General features: G+C 41.8%; 1 protein-coding gene across 2 annotated transcripts in view; it reads left to right on the top strand.

Moving 5' to 3' along the window:
- The first annotated feature begins 308 nt into the window (after window positions 1-308).
- The window catches only part of LDLR (low density lipoprotein receptor), a 34,917-nt gene continuing 15,107 nt past the window's right edge, over window positions 309-20,118 (top strand). For both annotated transcript variants that reach the window (XM_074203426.1, XM_074203427.1), the window contains exons 1-7: window positions 309-566; window positions 10,691-10,810; window positions 12,683-12,805; window positions 14,175-14,552; window positions 18,708-18,830; window positions 19,203-19,325; window positions 19,765-19,884. In XM_074203426.1, the coding sequence (XP_074059527.1) occupies window positions 485-566; window positions 10,691-10,810; window positions 12,683-12,805; window positions 14,175-14,552; window positions 18,708-18,830; window positions 19,203-19,325; window positions 19,765-19,884 (1,069 nt within the window). In that variant the 5' untranslated portion in view covers window positions 309-484. The remainder of the gene's footprint in view (window positions 567-10,690; window positions 10,811-12,682; window positions 12,806-14,174; window positions 14,553-18,707; window positions 18,831-19,202; window positions 19,326-19,764; window positions 19,885-20,118) is intronic.

Below are 20,118 nucleotides of genomic sequence, written 5' to 3' on the forward strand. Positions count from 1 at the left end.
AGCTTCAGCCGTGGTCATGGAGCATTCATTAGGTGTCCAAGGGAAACAGAGGGATTGAGGAGAAGAGACCTTGATGTCTCTCCTGGAGTGTGTGGGTAGCGGTACCTAGGAAAGGCTGTAGCCCCGCAGGAAACACCCCAGGAAATGGTTTCTAAAGGCTTAGGAATGGTTGCCAGGGATCTCTGCAAAGCGCTTCATTTGCAGTCAGGATGTCACGGGTTAAGGAGGATGCCTAAGTCACATCATGCGTTGGAAACTCCTCCTCTTTCTGTGAGGTGAAGATTTTTGAAAATCACCCCACATTAAACTCCTCCCCCCATGGAAGCCGCACATTGAAATTCTGCAAATAACTCCTGCCCCCCAAGCATTTCCCACACAGACGGGCTAAGTCACGCCTGGGTTTAAAGCCCAGTTAGAAGCAACTGTGGGCAGCGGACCCAAGAGAAGCGGGGGGCAGAAAAGCAGCTAAAGGGGAGAAGGAAGCATGAAGGGCTTAAGGGCTTTAGCCGAGCTGCGGAGTTCAGTGCTCCTCGTCCTCCTGCTTCTACCCACTGCCACGATCGCAGGTAAGGGTCCCCTCTCCCCTCTCTTGACTGGGCTCACTGGTTCCGATGCCTGTGGGTCCAGGGGCTGCTGCCCTCGGTCTCCCCGAAGCTCCAAAACACATCTTAGCCGCTGCTCTTTCCTAGAAGGCGCTGGGGGGATCGATGAGTAGGTAGCCAGGTCCCCAGAGACTCAGACTGAGCCCGCTGGGTAAGCCGCTGCCTTGGGCTGAGGCTCCAGCTGGAGGTGCGAAGATAGACTGCGCCTAGTGCCCTCGGCTCTCTGTGAACTTGGGGTGCATTAGCCCGGAGCGGGCACGGTGATTTACCCAGTTAGGACCATGCGCGGCCGCCTCAGATACCACGAGACGGGGCGAAAGAAAAGAAGAAAGTTGGTTCTTTTCCTTCTTGATTTGCCGCAAGCCGCTTGGAAATGGAAGGAGGGGGCCGGGGCGGGATTTGTCCACGGTTCCCATTCGCTGAGGTGGCTGGAGAAAGTTAACCCCAGCATCTCCGGAGGGGAGCCCCGGGGCCCCCCGCTCCCCCACGCGCTTCCATTCATTCTCTGCCGGCCGCCTTCGCCGCTGCCTAGCGCTCCCGCAGGAGGGCCGGGGCCGGCCCGGCTCGCTGCCACAGCCCGGCTCTGGTGCAGACCCCCGGGGGGCCCGGACCCGCCCCCCGGCTCTGGTGCAGACCCCCGGGGGGCCCGGACCCGCCCCCCGGCTCTGGTGCAGACCCCCGGGGGCCCGGGGGTGTCTCGGACCCGCCCCCCCAGGACTCCACTGCTGTCAGGAATAAGGGCTGGCCCAGGGAGCTTGAAGGCAGGGCCGGCGGGACGGGAGGGGCGCAGATCTGGGGGTTCACTCGGGCCCCTGCCGCGGAGCAGTTGCCTTTAGCTCACTCCCTGGGCCCCCCGGGGTCCTCAGCTGGGAAAAGGGGGTTCTGGCCTCCAGGCTCCTTCCAGGGCCCTGGGGCCGCTTTCTGTGGGGTACAGGCGGGCGGGGGGCTGACATTCCATCTTGTCTGACTTGCTTCGGCTTTGAGGCCCTCCGGCCGGGCCGGGGTCCCCTCCCGGGGGGCGGGCCGGGGCCAGACTGAAGAATAGTGACCCCCCCAGCTGACACGCCCCCAGGGGCTCCCTCCTCGGGCCCTGCCTGGGGCCACCCCCGAGGGGTTTCCGGCCCCTCCCGGCGGCAGGTCGACCTGGCCCCCCTCCCCCCTGCGCTTTGTGGGGGAAGGTTGGAGCCCTTCCCATTGGGTGGCTCTGGAACTGGCGATCTCAAGCCACTCCCCTTGACCAATGGGGTCCTGCGGGGCGTGGGGGGGAGCGGGTTATCCGGAGGGGCGCCTCCCAGGCTCGCGCCCCCCGGACCTCCGGGAAGGCTGGGGAGGGGCCGGGGCGCCCCGGGCTCTAAGGGGGCCGGCTCCTGGAGGACCCTCTCCTTCAGCCTGGCTCCAGGGACCCCGCGATCCAGTGCGATTCCACATGAACCACCGTGCCCCAGACCTTGTTAGGCGCCGAGAGGGGGGCTCTAAGTCCTTGCCGGCCCTTGGACCCCAGGCCATTTTAGAGCCGCTTGGGGGGGGGGGTCACTGACTGTTAGGGACAAAAGCATCCCACCCCTCAACCGCCCCCTCCAAGCCCAGACTGCCAACAGCTCGCCACAACGTGGCTTGGGCAAACATTCTGCTAAGGCTTCACACCACATTGCTTTCTTTGTGAATGCGAAGACCCCCGCTCACTTTCCACAGGTTGCTGAGACTAATAAAAAATAATAGGAAAGACTGGAGCTTCTTGTTTTTCCTTTCCAACACAATAAAATTAAAATATAACAATAATAGTCCCCGGTTCTAAGATTAAAGTCTCAAACCTGGAGAACCTTCACGCTTTTGCTGGAGATTTCTAAAATTGCTAAAGCAGGGGATCTGGGGTGTTCGGATAACCCCACCAGATGCCTCTTTTTTTTTCAGGCCTCTTCAGTGGCATTTTTAAAAGTGCAGTAATTGGTTTAAGGGCTTTTGAGGGATAATAATAATGATGATAAGTCGTCTTAATACTTAAGTGATCCTCTTCCCACTCTTGACCACCAGAGCCTCTAAGAAGATTATATAGACTGAAGGAAGCAAATGCTTTTTATTAGTTAAAAAAAAAAACAAGTGAAAATTTGGGCTCTTAATGGAAAAAAGGTTGATCTGGGGAGTCTCATTATTCTGAGATTTCAATTATGACCAGTAATTAGAGATTAGGCCCTTACTACTATACTTTACGGATATCAATAACTCATCTAGTTTTCATGGGCAAGGATCACTTCTGATTCACAGAATCACATTGAGTTGTCCATCCCAGCCTCACCTGAGCAGACTGCATATGGATTTTTTTTTTCAGATTTTTGCCAAGGCAATGGGGTTAAGTGGTTTGCCCAAGGCCACCCGGCTAGGTAATTTATTAAGTGCTTGAGGTCGGATTTGAACTCAGGTACTCCTGACTCCAGGGCCGGTGCTCTATCCACTGCACCCCCTAGCCACCCCTCTGCATATGGATTTTGAAGAAAGGGACTTGATTCAGCTGTCTTGGACCCTAATAAGCATGCTGCCTTCTTAGATTTAGAGCTGAAAAGGATCTTACAGATCATCTAGCCCCACCCCCGATTTTACTGATGAGGAAATTGGACCCAGAAGATTAAATAACTGCCCAAGGTCAAACAGATAATAACCGGAGATCACAGTTTATACAGGAGATTAAGCATATTTTACCATCCTTGATTGTACACAGTGCTCTAGGCTGCATTGTTTTAAATTGTTGGGGAGGTTTAGAGCCCAGGTACACCCCAGGCTCTGAATGTAGGAAAGTGACATTGTTGGATATTATATTTTGTGATTGAGGACTTCTGAAGAAGGGTGCCAGCTGCCAGGCTTTGGAAAATCTTCTGAGAGCAGAAGTTTTATCAGCAGTTTATTACTTAGTCTTATTTATCCTTCAGGTTTGGGGTTTGGTTCTTATCTGTGAGTTTAGCCAGTCCCCTCTCTGGGACTTAGTTTCTCCACTTGTGTGAATGTTTCTTGTGGAATGCCAGGTCAACCTTGCCTGTTCCTTAGGCTCCGCTGTCAGGTAGGTGACCCATAAGGATAACCAATACTGAAATTCAGTGAGTGTCCATCCATATTGGGCATGAAAATTAGGTTATTCTTGATTTAAAGCCAATAAAGAGTACTTATTGAATATATTCAGCTAAATCCCTTCACAGGTTGTCTACACTTAGGGAAATTAGAGAATGTCCCTGTTGCAAATTTATCCTATTTTGGTTTTCTGGGAGAATCTCTATAATTTCCCAGCAGCTTTAAATTGGCAAAGGTAAGAGATGGGAATAGTGGGTCCCCATTCCTTCCCTCTTCTCTTCTCCCCCCCCCCATCCCCTTGGTATTTATTTATTTGTTGTATCGTTAGGATAGAAAACCAGATATCTTCTAAGGCACCTTTCTGCTTTAAAAATATGATCCTTATTCTCTCATCACACTGAATTTGGATCAATGTACAACATGGAAACAATGTAAAGACTGACAAATTGCTTTCCGTGGGGGTGGGGTGGGGGAGGGAAGTAAGATTGGGGGAAAAATTGTAAAACTCAAAATAAAATCTTTTAAAAAAAATGATCCTTATAACCTAATACTAATTCTAGGGTGTTTCCCCACCCCCAAGTGGAAAGTATAGTTGATTTTCATCACTGGACATCTAGTACATTCCCCAGTGGCCCAGTTGTAGCCTGAGGCCCTTTGAAATCCATCCAAAGTGTACATTAAGTTTGCTAATAGCCTCTATCTGTCAGGTGAGTTGACAGTTAGTTGCTAAGAGATTGTGGAAGTGGTTGGTGTGGGGCATTGCCATTGATGACTAGATTCTGAGAAGAGGTGGGGGAGGAAGAGAAAGAAAGAGAGGGAGAGAGAGAGAGACAGAGAACCAAAAAACTGATGCTAGAAAGGGATGGAGACTTAAGCTTCTTAGAACATTTTGTAAAATCTGAGAATTAGTTTTGAAGGTGCTCAGTGGTGGTGGGAAATGGGAGAGGCTATGACTTCATTGGTTTAGGTGTGCCCTAGATGAAGGCAGTGTCCTCCTTTGGCAGCTGCTGTCTATAACATTTTTGATCCTATAGAGTTACAGAAAGTTAAGTGATTTACATATAGCCAGTATAAAGGAGGCTTAGAATCCAGGTCTGGCTATTTATGTTTAGGAAACTATACTAAAACCTCATGATTTGTTTTGGACAGTAGTGGTGGTGGAGGAAAAACCATAGAAAGCATCTACCACTTCATTTGCATGAGGTCAAAAAAGCAGAAATTAGGCCTGTTTTTTCATTTGAATTGCTTTGTTGTTGACTAATTGGAGAAGTGCTCTCCTAGCACAGATGGATGTCCTTTCTTGGTTCTCCTTTTCCAAAAGTTATCCAGACACTGGGGCAGCTAGGTGGATAGAGCACGGGCCCTGGAGTCAGGAGTACCTGAGTTCAAATCCAGCCTCAAACACTTAATAATGACCTAGCTGTGTGGCCTTGGGCAAGCCACTTAACCCCATTGCCTTGCAAAAACCTAAACAAACAAACAAAAATTATCCAGACACACTTGGAGGAGGGTGGGATGAGGATAACCACCCATCCTTCCTTACTTAGTGGTGAATTCAGTAGTGTCTGCCATGATGACTTTTAGAAATTTTAGAGGTGATCTAGTCCTGTCCCATTCCCATTTAACCAAACAACTTGTCTTACAGGGACACAGTGGTGTGGAATTAAGTGGAATTAAGAAAATCCAGGCTCAGACATTTACTAGTTGTCTTAACTCTGGGCAAGACACTTCCCCCTGTTTGCCTCAGTTTCCTCATCTGTAAAAGGAGTTGGGGAAGGAAATGGCAAACCACTCCAGTAGCTTTGCTAAGAATAACCCAAATGGGGTCACAGCAGACACAACTGAACAAGGAAGGATTGTTTTATGATTTGAGAATCTACTTGTCAAAAAAGAAAGCACTTAGCATAATGATTATTTCTTCCCTCCCAACATCACAGTGACAGCAGTATTCAATCTAGATCATTTGAAGTCCAAATGAAGTCTTCAGTTTGGTTTGATAACATACTATCCATTCTATGGCTAGACTGAAAAATGTCCTCCTAAATTGGGTAGGTTGATGTGAGAGAAGTTCTCCTTCCTTTCTCTTCTCCATACTTTCCTACCTCCCAGATATCATTAATTAAAGTGATTAACACAGTGATTGGCACATATGGGCATTTAATAATCCCTCCCCCCTCCATCCTCCCAAGGCAAATTCTCCTAATGGAGTTTTTGTTTACTTGACACATCCTTGTTCCAGTGTTGTAAAAAGATGAACCAATTCTATCAAATGGTGCTTCCTCTTCATCTTTAGTCAGAAAGGGCTGACCTGATCCTGAATCTATGGGGTGACTTTAGCTCCTCCTTTGGTGACAGAACAGGAAAAATGTCCTTACTTAGGACTTCCTGTCCCTGAGCAGTTCCAATTTTCAGCTGTGTAGAATATTTCTGCTGGGAGTGGACCAGCTCTTCTCCAATCCTGCCTTCCAGAGTGATTAATAAACTAAGTAATTAAATGGCTTTTAGAAATTTAAACCTTATGATAGTTTTCAACAAATACAAACGAGTACACAGAAATTCTGGAAATCTGGAATTTTTAATTCTGGCTCTGATATTTCTAAAACTGTTTGGGCCAGGTCCCTTCATCTTGATGCATTCAATTTCTCATCTGTAAAATAATAATAATAATGATAACATTTTTAATAAGAATTTTCTTATTTAATAGTTATTTTATTTTATTCCATTTACATGTAAAGGAAAATTTAACATTCTCTTTTTATCAAACTTCTGAGTTCCAACTTTTCTTCTCCCCCCCCCAAGGTAGTAAACAATCTGATATAGGCTATAAATACAACCAGATAAAACATATTTCCATATTATATTGTAAAAGAAGAAACAATTTGCAAAAGGAAAAAAAATCTTGAAAAAGTAAGGAAAGTAAAAATACTATGTTTTGGTCTATATTCAAAGGCCATTTATTCTTTCTCATTTTCCATCATGAGTCTTTTAGAATTGTTTGTACTATTATTAGTCTCATTTTACAGATGAGGAAACTGAATCAAACAGGTTAAATGACTTTTCCAGGATTATATTTAGCTTGAAATGGATTTGAACTCAGGTCTTCCTGACTCCATGAAGATAATAATAATAACAGACATATTATCTCTTTCATAGGATTATTGTGAGGAAATCACTTTGCTAGCCTTAAAAGTGTTAAAGGGATGAATTTATTGTTATTACTAATAACAAAATCATAAGAACTAAACTATTTTAAAACTATATAATATTTAATTAAAAAACAATTTATTGCTGTGTTTCTTGACACCCTGAAATCCAATCTCTTTTCTATCTGTGTCAGCCATTTATTTTATGGATGAGGAAACAGCAGAGGAAGAGAGGGGAAATGACTTTTTCTGAGTCACAGCTGATAAAGTAATTTTTTCTCTTGTGCAAGAAGTGGGAGGGGGTAGAAGAGCTCTAGTTTTTTTGTTTTTTTTCCCCCCAAAAACTCCAAGGAACAGAAATGTACCTAAACTTCAAACTGTGAATCAGTCTCTACTGGAGTGTGGCATGTGGTATTTCCAGAAGTGATAGTTAAGTGACTGGGATTGTTGAATGATAAAATAACATCAGCTAGTTTACAAGGACTACAAAGGGTTCTCACCCCCACAATAGTCCTGTGCAGTATGTTGGCATAATTTTCTTACTTCCCAAATGAGGAAACTGTGGCTCATAGAGGAAAAGGGTCTCATGGTCTCAACAGCTAGGAAGAAATCAGAGCTTTAATTTGAACCCAGTATTCTTTCTAATATAAAACATAGCATCTCCACATCAATAGTATAACACAGAATGTGGCCAAAACCCAACTCATTATCTTTCCTACCAATTTTCTGGTTCACTGGACAACATCTCTAGGAACAAAAATTTAGAGCTGGAAGAGATCTCAGAGACCAAGTAACCCAATACTGTCTAAGCTTAGACCTTGACTTACCCAAGGTCACACAGCCAGTACATATCTGAGACAGTCTTTGAATTCAGGTCTTCCTGATTCACTTTCCAAAACTACCCATTACACTATTGATGCCTTTCTCCTTCAAACTCTTTGAAATGTTTTGATTCACCCTCTCCAAATTAGTTCATCATTCCAAGGGCTTCTCCCATTTCTGCTAGTATTTCCTGTTGTGACAGCCTTGCCTAGCTGAATTATTCTCTCCTTCCTCCAGTCAATCCTGAATCTTTGTTTGAACCTTGCTCAAGCAAAAGTCCCCCTGGCTGCCATTCAGGAGCCTTCATTTCTTGGCCCTACCCTACCTGGCCAAACCTAGTTTCAAACTGCTCTCCAAGCTATAGTCAAACTCTAGAGGGTGTGGTATGGGAGAGACAAGACTTGGACCTGAACTCCTGGGTCTTAGATTCAGAATACTTGAGTCTTAGGTCTGAGAATAAGTAAACCGTACAACCTTGACAAACATGTTACCCTTCTGTGACTTGGTTTCCTCTTCTATCATTTGGAGACTTACTTAGAAGAATACATACATTTCTACCTTACAGGGTTGTCAGTGAGACAAAAAGCTTTGTGAATGAATCTTAAAGCACTGTGCAAAAGTGAATCATCAATGATTGTTCCAGCCTCCGATGTGTACTTGTTTGCCTCTAACTCTTTTCATGCTTCTCTTTCTTTTCTCCTTTCTGCCTATTCATATTCTATCAATCCTATTTGATCCAGCTGAAGTCCTAACTCCCCCCCCCCCCCCCATGAGATCTCACACCACTGAACACTTCGTTATAGTTTGGAATTCCCTCGTTGGTCCTCATATTGTTGAATTTCTTTAAGGCAGTTATTATTATAGGGCAGCTAAATGATGCAGTGGATAGAGCAGTGGGCCTGGAATTAGGAAGTCCTGAGCTCAAAACTAGCCTCGGGACCCTGGGCAAGTCACTTCAGCCTGTTGACCTGTTTCCTCATCTGTAAAATGAGCTGGAGAAGGAAATGGTACCGGTAGCTTTGTCAAGAAAACCCCAAATGGGGTCATGAAGAGTCAGAGAGTCTGAAAAAATGACTGAACAAATCATCATTATTATTATTATTATCATGATGATGATGATGATGATGATGCTAGCTTGACCTCTGCTTCCCCTGAACTTTGTCTAATGACTATGGCTGATTCTTTGGAATTCCATACTAAGTAGGATACCTCACTAGCTTGTACTGGCTTGCATCTGAATGGGAATTCAAATTCTTTTGTATTGAGTAAAACCCAGTTTTCAGGTTCATTTCACCAAGAGAAGTTACTGCCTTAAAAGGGATGAATTACAGTTTGTGTTTTCTTTAAATAAAGACCTCTTCTTTCTCTTTAGTTGTAGGGAAAGTGCTTTTTTAACCTTGGGTAATTGGGAGCCCTAGGCAACTTGGGGGAGAGGGCTTAGTTTTTGAAATCTGGGGAAGGTAGTTTCTTCACCTTTTGCTTTGGCAACTTTGGGAAAACAATTTACTCTTCCAGGCTTCAAGTTCTTTATCTGTAAAATGAGGGGGTTGGTTGGAATGATAGCTGACATCTCCCCTAGTTCTATATTTGTGATTCCTTGGAAGCACTGACAGTTTGTATGACCTTAGGCAAGAAACTTCACCTCTGAGACCTAATCCATGAAGTGAGGTACCTATTCAGTCTTACCTTTTATTGAATTGATTCTGGAACTAGTGAGCTTGGTGCTATCAACTTCTTTAACATTTAACTGTGACCTATACACAACAGGCCTTATAGTTTATCTGGCCAATCAGAGGTTCTTAAACTCACTATCTAGGGAATGAGCCCCCTGCCTTACCCAGGGATTGTTGGGTAATTTTAGGGGGTCCATGAACCTGGATGGGAAAACAAATTACATCTTAATTTCAACATGAATAATTTCTTTTGAAATCCTATGTATTTTATTTTATGTATTTATGTATTTAAAAACCTTATTCTGAGAATGTGTCCTTGGCCTTTGCCAGATGCCCAGAGGAGGCTATGTTCTTTGTCTTTATTTTGTAGAAAAGCAAACTTGATACTCAGAAAAGGGTAATCATTTATCCAAGTTCACACAAAAAGTTAGACAATAATGTTGTCTTCCAGGATGGTGCTCTTTCCCTTTCATTCACTCATTTATTCAATAGAGCTTTTCAATTAAATACCTATTTTGTACAAAGGAACTGTCCCTGCTTTGATGGAGTTTAAATATTGGGCAGGAAGCTACAAGAGAAAGATGAATGGATAGATAGAGCATTTATTAAGAACTTGCTATGTATAACAGGTACTATTTAAAAGATTATATAACTATACAAAATATGTAACATAAATATTTAATATCAAAAGTGCAGAAAATATATTTTGTTTGGAGCTGGAAACTTTTGAAAGGGGACAGTTAATTAATGCAGTTTCCCAAAGATAATATTATGTTCAACTCTAGTTCAAGTCAGCAAGTAATATATTAAATGCTTACTATATGGCAAATACTCTATAGTATAAGTCACTTGCGGTGTCTGTACAAAATATAAGCAGCTATAGGTGAACTTTATCTCCAACTGCCTGTCATTGTCTAGACAATAATGATTCATCCACTTGACTTTTCCAGTATGGTTAGTCCCAAACTAAGCAAAAAATTAGAAACTTTTAATTTACTTACTTATACTTTACTTACTTATATATGTCCCTCTCTTTACTATCCTCTTTAATTCTTTACTATTGTCTTTAATTTCTCTTTATTATACTCAGCTCTGGGACCCTTGTCCCAAACTCAGTTCTGTAGATTCAGAAATAGTTGAGAAGAGGGAACTGAAGCACCCGACAATAATCCTTACACGCAACCCAATTGAACAACACATAGCTTGGGTACTTTTGGCAATGAGTTTAATTAATGGTAATGCTAGTTAATGATACTTGAGTTGCTTTTTAGTATTGTCATTTAGCAATTATGACTGCTATTGATTTGACAATTTCTGGTTCATTTTATCTTTAGCTGTGCGAATTGCCATGGACCATTTTTTAAGCTTTTAGTACATCTGTCTTTTTCTGCAGTGGACAAATGTGGGAGGAACGAATTCCAGTGCCGAGATGGAAAGTGCATCTCCTATAAGTGGGTCTGCGATGGTACTGCTGAATGTAGGGATGAATCTGACGAAACCCTGGAGACATGCTGTAAGTCACCTTTGATCTTCTAAAACAGAGGTCGTTAGTATTTTTGAGTGTCATAAACCCATTTGGCAGTCCAGGGGAACCTAGAGAACATAACATAAGAAGAATGGTTGCTTTTAAAAATTCATAATCCAAGAAAATACTAAATTTCAGTTAGAAGTTACTGAAAACGGGCGGCTAGGTGTTGCACTGGATAGAACACAAGCCCTGGAGTCAGGAGGACCTGAGTTCAAATGTGGCCTCAGACACTTAATAATTACCTAGCCCTTGTGCATGGGCTTGAACTTGATAGTTTCAGGCCTTGGAATAGCTTTTCCTATGTATAAATGGTTTTTATTTTCCCTTTAGAATATTTACTAAAATATGCAATTTTTTTTAATTTTTGGAGGGGGAGGGGACTGTCCTGTGACTTCTACCCATTCCTGAGGCTTGTGGGAATAAACCTTTATGTACTTAAAATTATACAGAAACTAGAATAAAGTTAATGCCAACTTGCAAAAAAAAAATAATTACCTAGCCTTGCAAAAACTAAAAAAAAAAAAGAAGTTACTGAAAGCAGATATGATTTTCTTCCCTTTCAAATTCACTGACTCCCTGGAATTTCTAGGTGCACATGGAGGGAACTCTAGGTAAAATGGGGATAATAACAGAAGCTCTTCTTGGGGTTATTGGAGAATCTTGCTCAATCTAAAACATACAATCTCTTTGTGATGAGGAAAACAGAGACAAAAGGATTTAAGGGCTAACTGATTTTATCACTGTTAGGAATTGGGTTTGTGGGAGTGGACTATGGGAACCTGTATAGACTTGACTGACTTGTAGAGAAGTTTATTCATTAAATGTGAACTAATTATCTTGGAACCATTTTGTCTCATAAACTAGCAATTGGTTGTTTGCTCTTGAAAATGGATAGAACACCGGCCCTGGAGTCAGGAGAAGCTGAGTTCAAATTCAGCCTCAGACACTTAATAATTATCTAACTGTGTGACCTTAGGCAAATCACTTAACCCCATTGCCTTACAAAAAAAAAAAAGAAAAAAAATTTTTAACCTTTTTAAAACAAACTAATGAAGCAATTATTACATATTTTTGTGACTTTTGTGGGGCATGGGTTGTTTTTTTTTTTTTTCTAGACCTCTAAAGCCATCAGAAACCCTCTCTACAGATAGAGATAGCTACCTGATTTACCACATAGAATAGTAAAATGTTGCCTGGGTCACTGAGAGCTTAAGTCCCACAGTTAAGCCCTGAGTCCTACAGCTAAGTATATGATAGAGGTGGGACTTGAAAGTAGACTTTCCTCTCTCTAAGGGGAAAGTCATCTATACTGTGCCATGTATTACTGGCACTGCTAATTCCTTACGCTTATCTTATGTTTACAAGATGCTATGCTCACAACATCATGGGGGTTTACTCTTAGTTGAACTTGAGAACATTTGTCATGATGACTCTCATTTCTATGGTGGAGTTACAGGATTACAAAGTGCTTTCTTCACTACAACCTTTTAAGACAGAATTATTGTTCCCATTTCGCAGAGGGGGCAGTTAAGGCTTTGACAGGGTAAGGGACTTTTCCTTTTCCTTGTTCACACAGCTAGTATCTAGGATGTGATTCAAAGTCTATCCCTCTTACCATTCCACCATATATTGCTTTTCTATCATAAAGCCAGAAGGGCTAATCATTAGGCATCATCCTCTTCCTCCCATGAGAGGAAATTGAAGGTCCAGAGAAGGGAAAAGAGTTGCCCAAAGTCATGTTTTCTAAATAGCTTTGCCAGCCCTCTAGCCCAGGGGCTCTGTCCCCCCACTAGCCCATGCAGCCTGTTAGACTTGCTCCTTTGCTGTTTAATAGAAGGTTGTTGCCATTTGTTACAGCATCTGTGACCTGCAAACTTGGAGAGTTCAGCTGTGGTGGCCGCATTAATCGCTGCATTCCCTTATCCTGGAAATGTGACTCCCAAACTGACTGTGAGAATGGTTCAGATGAACGAGATTGCCGTAAGTATGGAAAGGTGTTGAGCAGTGTGCATGTGATTCAGTGTAAGGATTGGCTGGATCCATTAGTGCTAACCTCAGGCTTCAGAAGTTGGCTAATTAAAATCTAATGTGGCCTTCAAGAATACTGCAGTCTCAGAAATCAATAACTATCTTTTGGGGAATTTATCCACTAACCTATTTAGTATCATTTCCCCTTCTACTCTCCCCTTCAACATTACCCTCAGTCATTTTCTGCTTAAAACACTCTCCCTTTTCTTTTCCATTCATAAATCCAAATTCTGTCCATTCTTCAGGACCCTCTATGCTTCAGTCCCCTCTCCCAGGAACCTTCTTTTTTGCCTTTTTTTCCCATTGTCCACTAAATTCCCCCTTTTCTGAACAGGACTTAAATGTCTCACCACATCTCAGATTTCATCAGTGGGGGGGGGTTCTTCCCCCCCCCCCATATATAGTCCTTCCATACCTTTTGTTTTGTTTTATTTTGTTTTGGGGGGCAGCTAATTGGCACAGTGGATAGAGCACCAGACCTGATGTTGGGAGGACCTGAGATCAAATCCAGCCTCAGATACTTAATAATTGCCTAGCTGTGTGACCCTGGGCACTTAACTCCATTACCTTAAATAAATAAAAATTTTAAAAATAATTTATTTTGTTTTTTGTATTATCAGTACCTACGATGGTGCTTGGCATGCCTAGAAAATACTTAATGCTCATTGGTTGAGGGCTTCATCGTGTTTTATTGTATACCTTTCTGTACAGGGCAGCTAAAGGGTGTAGTAGATAGAGCACCATCCCAGGAGTCAGGAGGATCTAAGTTCACATCCAGCCCCAGGCATTTGACAGTAACTAGTTATGTGATTCTGAACATGTCACATGCCTCTCCTCCAAGGCCATTTTCGGTCTTCCTGATTCATATCTGGGCTCCAGATGGCTCTGGAGGAGAAAGTGAGGTTGGTAACTTAGCACAGCACCCCCTCACTCAAATCTTATTTAGGTTCTTGTTATGGCATCATTTTCTGATGCATGGTGTTCTTCAAGAACAAAGAAAAAATGTCATTGTCACCTTTCTGTAATCATCCTCTAATTGTTTCAAGTGGATAAATCCTATTACCTCATCCAGGACACAAGCTTCTTGAGATAAGGCATTGCCCTGTACTAATTCACTTGTCCCCAAGGTTTCTACTCCAATACTGTTTCCATAGTAACTTTCCAATAAATGCTGGTTGCTACATGATTCATTTGTGTACCAGTTATGTTCAATTGTGAAATTAGAGAATTTGTTAATATAACAGTCAAAGGGCTATATTATAAGAAGAGTCTGAGGCAGGACAGATGTGCTTGAAAATCACCAGATTTCCTCCTTTTCTAGCCCCTAAGACATGCGCTCATGACCAGTTCCGATGCCATGATGGAAAGTGCATATCCCAAGAATTTGTCTGTGACCTGGACCGGGACTGTGAGGATGAGAGTGATGAGCTGAATTGTCCAGCCCCCACCTGCAATCCTGCAACATTCCAGTGCAACAGTACTGCATGTATCCCCAAGCTGTGGGCCTGCGATGGTGACCAAGACTGTGATGATGGCTCTGATGAATGGCCTGAAAACTGTCAGGGACGCAGCTTGGTCAAGGAATCCAAGCCCTGCTCTTCTCTGGAGTTCCACTGTAGCAGTGGGGAGTGTATCCACATAAGCTGGAAGTGTGATGGGGGTTTTGACTGCAAGGACAAGTCTGATGAGGAAGGCTGTGGTATGTCTCCAGAAATTTCATTTCCCGTAGATGATTGGCATCTTTTCCTCAAATCCAATTTGCCATATGGTCATTCTTTTTAACTGATTTCAGTGGCTCCCCATTGCCTACAGGGCAAAATCTCCTCTTCAGTCTGGTATTGAAGGTTTTCCCTGGTCCATCCCTATGCAGTCTTTACCTGTGCAGATACAATAAGCACTGTCCATTTTTCCAGGCAAGCTAGTCATTTGATTCTTCCCCCACCCCTCATTACTGCCTTTGGTCTCCTTCCTTAGACCCCTATCCTTTTCTTTTTCTTTTCAATTGTCTTTAAGTTCTCTTCCCAATTTTCAAGATCCATTTTTTGCAAATTGGATTTGTTTAGAATTGGAAGGAACCTTAGAGATCATCCAGTCTAATCTCTCAAAGATCTTTCTTATAAAAGTGAAATATCATCCCCAAGATCACAGAGGTAATAAGTACATGGAAGATCTATGCAGGAATATTAATTTGAATGAAATGGAATGATATTGAATGAAAAGTCATGGGGCCTTATGAAACTGTAATTATAGGGGAGTAACTGTAAGGAAAGGATATTTCCAAATGAGAACATAGGGGAGGAAGTTCCATTATAGAGTCAGTTGTCTCAAATACCAGTGTACTTAGTTAGAGCTCTTTATCACCTCCTTCACAGAAGTCTTCTTGATTCCTCTCTCAGATCTCTTATCACTCATTGTGTGGATCCCCTGTTTATCACTCTGATTCTTATGAATAAGTCCTATGCTCCTGGTAAGATTCCTAGAGATTCTGCCCTCTCTTAAAGTACAGTCACTGATTATAGTCCATCTAAATGTCAATTACTTAAATGTAAGGATTATTTTCATTTTTGCTTTCGTATTCCCTTTGTGTATCCACACTGGTCTTTTAGACAATTTTCCCTTTTCTTTCTCATGTGAATTTTATCTTTGTATCTTCATTATTTCATTTATAACTTACATATAAATAGGTGTCTGTTTCTTCTGCAAGTATCAGCTGCTCCTTGTGCACAAACAACAGGTTCTTCCCCTTAGGATGCATGTCTACTCTTTTCTGTACTGATCTATTTTCCTCAAAGTCCAAGAAAGAACCAGCTTGCTTTTATGGACCACCAGGAGAGGTGAGTCTTTGAACAAGAGTCCATCCTCATGATTTTCAGACAGCCAGTCATTCGTTCTGTAGCTTCTCTCAGCAAGAAGCAAGTAATCATGCCTTTATTACATCTTGGAAGCAGCACCAGGTTTAGGAATTATCAGTGACTTTTAAGCAGGGTGTCATTGGGCATGCCCACCTCCATGGGGAGATGTCTCTTAGTTCTCCTATGGCATAGGTCTTTATAATTTCAACAGTTTGATGGAAATTCCCTTGATCAACTCCCTCACCTATTTTTGAGAGCTTTCCATACTTTCTGAACTGACTTATACTCTTGAATTTTTTGTCCATAAATCCTACTAACTCTTTCTTTTACCTCACTGAAAACAACTCTTCTAAAATCCTCAGTGCATGTCAGATTCCTTCTCCTTTTTCCTCTTAAGGACTCGTGAGATAGAGAGTTCTCTTACTCCCAAAGTTCCCCTCAGCAGACAATCCCACATTTTTGGTGAGAAGTAGGTACAGAATAGAAGAGCCTTTCCTTCTGTCCTCCTTTTAATAGAAGAACCAATCATCACAGCAAGTCAGGAAGTTATTGCTATCTGTTCTGCTTTTAGCAGAAAGGAAGCTTGACTTGATGCCCAGATCACTTACTCATCTATTGCTAAATTCCTCATCTAATTTTTTTTTTACTTTTTTTAGCAAGGTGTTTTTTTTTAGTATCCTCCATCAAAAATAATTATTTCTACTTCTCCTGGATGTTTTCCACTGTCCTTCCTGCTATTAGTTTCTGAATTTCCTCATATGAGTACATCTTAATAACTATGGTCATATGCCATTCTCTCTCCTTGGATCCCTTTTATTTTTTTCTTTTAAATATAATCCTCCCTTCCAGAGTCATATCTAATAGTGGGTCTTAGCTGACAAATTCTCAATGATACCTGTGATGTCAAATTCACCTCCCTGCATTAGGATTTTTGGTTTATCTTGTTTTTTGGCTGTACTTCATACATTTCTGTGAGAACGTGACTTCTTTCTTGGATTTTTTCCATAAGGAGTCTCCAGGAGTCTCTTCCACAATTCTCTCTATATCTCTAGTCTATGGTGTCTAGCTTGGCTGCTTTCAATTTAAAGCCATTTTAATTATAGAATATAGATTTAGAGCTGGAGGGAATCTTAGAGGATATTTATCTAGTTCAACTCTTTCCTTCTTTTTACAATGGAAGTAACTGAGACCCAGGTTAAGTGACTCGCTCAAGTTCACAAAACTGTCAAGTGACAGAAATGAGATTTGAACCCAGATCTTCTTATTCCAAATATGCTATTTCCATTGTACCATTGGGTATGAGGTCCACCCCTAGCTAAGAATTTTTCGTTTCTATATTTTAAGCTACTGTCCATGAATCCAAATCATTTTCTCAAACATCACCTTCTTAATCATATGTTAACTTCTTATATCTGCCTTTACTCCTACCTTTGATTGACATCTGATGAAAACATCATCTGTTTTCTGAGGTCTTCAGTCTCTCACCAACATATAATCCTTTTTGATTATGGTATCTTTTCTGTTTTCGTTTTAGCCGTACCATTTGCACCCACATAAATCGTCAGTGGTGAATCAAGAAGTCCCAACTTTGCCAAGTCTTAAAACACTTGGTTCTCTGTCACATTAGATAGAAGCCCTAAGAAAACTAACAACAGAGTTCTCAATAAGCTGTAGCTCCTGAGTAGGGCATCCCCAATCACCACCATTGGTCTCTTCTTCCCCTGCCCTGGGCTAGATGATCTCTTACTTGACATCACCTGGAAGTCATTCCCTGGAGAACGGGCAAAAACTTCCTCAAAAAAGAGAGTTCAATTCCTTTTTACTTCAGGAAAGCCATCATTTGTCCTTTTTAATCTCTTTCTCTATGTCACATTCTTCCAGACTCCATTCTCTTGGCATTGGTGAAGATATCCTCCTTCATCCCCTTTCTGTTTTGAATTCTTTTTCTTTTTTTCTTTTTTCCCACACTGAGGTCTTCCATTTTTCTTCCCAGTAGACAAATGGCAGTGTGTAGAACTGTTCCTCTTGTTCCTCCATTTTTCAAGTCTTTGTTTATAGATATCTTTTTCAATTCAGACACAACTTATCACTATTCAGAATGCAATGTTTGTAAATGTTGTTGAGATTTATTCACAGGGAAACCAGGAATAGACCCTCCCTACTTGAAATGAAAGAGTAGGACCCTTTTTTCCTGGTTAGGGAATAATTTTTTCATTCCTTTCCTTCCTTTTACCTTAGTGGCAAATGATTAATCTGCTTGACCTTGTTTTCCCCAATTTATCGTGGTATATTTTAACTCAGTACAGTATGTTCCAGCTGGTTGTTTTTTGAACTGGAAACAAAGAATTAAAGTGCCGTGATGTTTCTCTGACTACAGTGTTACCTTTGTCAACCAGACCAGAACCAGTCTCTAACCTGTGGGTGATCAGAGCTGAACAGGGCAGGCTAGAGACATGAGAATTAGGAATCAAAACAGAAGTTTACTTTCAAAGTGAAGAAAACAGCTTGCAAACAAGGACATATGTACAGGAGACTTACCCCTAAGGGAGGACCCCAAGACACTGTGGGGGGAGATCTTATACCAGTGGTTGTGCAGTGAGCTATTGTCCTGAATATGAGGGGGTGACAAGTTTGATTCATAGCTGGGCTTTATGATCAGGACTTGTCTGAACTCAGAGTCTATCTGGTGCTAGTCAAAGAAATACAATAATAATATGACTTTACAGAGGATGAACTCAAAAGATTGTTATATTCAGGGCACAGCTTAACTCACTGGGTCTTAGTTGTGGAAAATAGGATGTTTCCTAATATCTTGATATCTTTTACTAAATTTTCTTTTTTTTAAATCTAACTATTCTTTTCCTCCCTCTGGTTACTATACTCCTATTAAAAAAAGAGGGGGAGGATTAAAAGATCTCAAAACATCATTATCTTATTGGGGAATTTCTGCACTAGTGATAACAATTTAGAAATAAATATCTCTTGGTCTTTCATGTTCCTAGTCAAAGCCACCTGCCGCCCAGATGAGTTTCAATGCAATAATGGGGGATGTATCCATGGGAGTCGACAATGCAACAAAGAATATGACTGCGCGGACAGGAGTGATGAGATTGGCTGTGTCAATGGTGAGGTCCAGTAGACTGATACTTTTGCTCCAAAGGAATTCTGTATATGAGCATCACTGATGAGGGAGGGATTGGTGCTTAGCAAGAGAATTTTGCATTTTTAAAATTTTACTTATATGGGTTAATTCATCTACATAGGGACCTCCCAATGTGGTTGGCATTGACTCTGCCACTTAGTCTTTGACAGTTGTTGGCAGTGACAGGTCTTACCAAGAATTAGAGAGCCAATATATGTCAGAAACAGGAACTAGACCCAAATGTTTTTGATTATTGAGAATAATCTAGAAAATATGAATGGCAAGACTCTCTAAGTCTCAGCAATTTTCCTTTGCCTAATGGTCTATTTTTCCCTTATATTTTTATTGATTATAGTAACACTGTGTGAAGGACCAAACAAATTTAAATGCCATAGTGGAGAGTGTATCTCTCTTGACAAAGTGTGTAATGGACCTAGAGACTGCCGGGACTGGTCTGATGAACCCCTCAAGGAGTGTGGTAAGACAGTTACCCCTGAATTTGGCTGTTAGAAACTGGAAATGGGAACTGGGCTTCTAGTCTACTTGACAGGTTTGAGGAGGCTCCTTTCTCTTTGAAGGGGAGAAAGAAGTTAAAGATGCAGGTTTATGTGGAGATGTCCTTAATGTATTTAGGAGTTACAGATGACTCCCACACAATTTTATGACTTCTTTCTCTTGTTAAAATTGTTCTTCTTTGTTTTAATATGACTTTATTTGTATGAAAAAAATTTGCAGACATGTGGGCAGAGACTCTGCCTTGGAACTGCTCCCTCCCCTTTAACACAGAGGCCTGCCTTGAGGCCAGTAGAGAGTTTAGAAACCCCTGAGTGCAAGAAAGAGCAGAAAATTTAAAATGACAAGGACTTTCAAAGGGGAGAGTCTTGGGTCCTGAATTTCACCCAGTCTTCTTTGCTCAGGAACCAATGAATGTTTGGACAACAAAGGTGGCTGTTCACATATTTGCAATGACCTCAAGATAGGGTTTGAATGCCTGTGTCCTGAAGGCTTCCGGCTGGTTGACCAGAAAAGATGTGAAGGTAAAATTCTGACTTATTCCCTCTGTTCATATCTCCTTGACATAGCAGGTTCAGGATGACTATTTTTGCTAATGAGATATTGTGGAAAGAGGACCTGAATTTGGAAGTAGAAGTCTTGAATTCAAATCCTTTTGCTACTTTACATATATGACATTGGGCAAGTTATTTAACTTGAGTACCTCAGTTTCTTAAACTGTAAAATGAGGAGGTATTAGATAGACTCTAACATCTCTT

Source organism: Macrotis lagotis, chromosome X (assembly GCF_037893015.1).
Source record: "Macrotis lagotis isolate mMagLag1 chromosome X, bilby.v1.9.chrom.fasta, whole genome shotgun sequence".
Classification (NCBI taxonomy): Eukaryota; Metazoa; Chordata; class Mammalia; order Peramelemorphia; family Peramelidae; genus Macrotis; species Macrotis lagotis.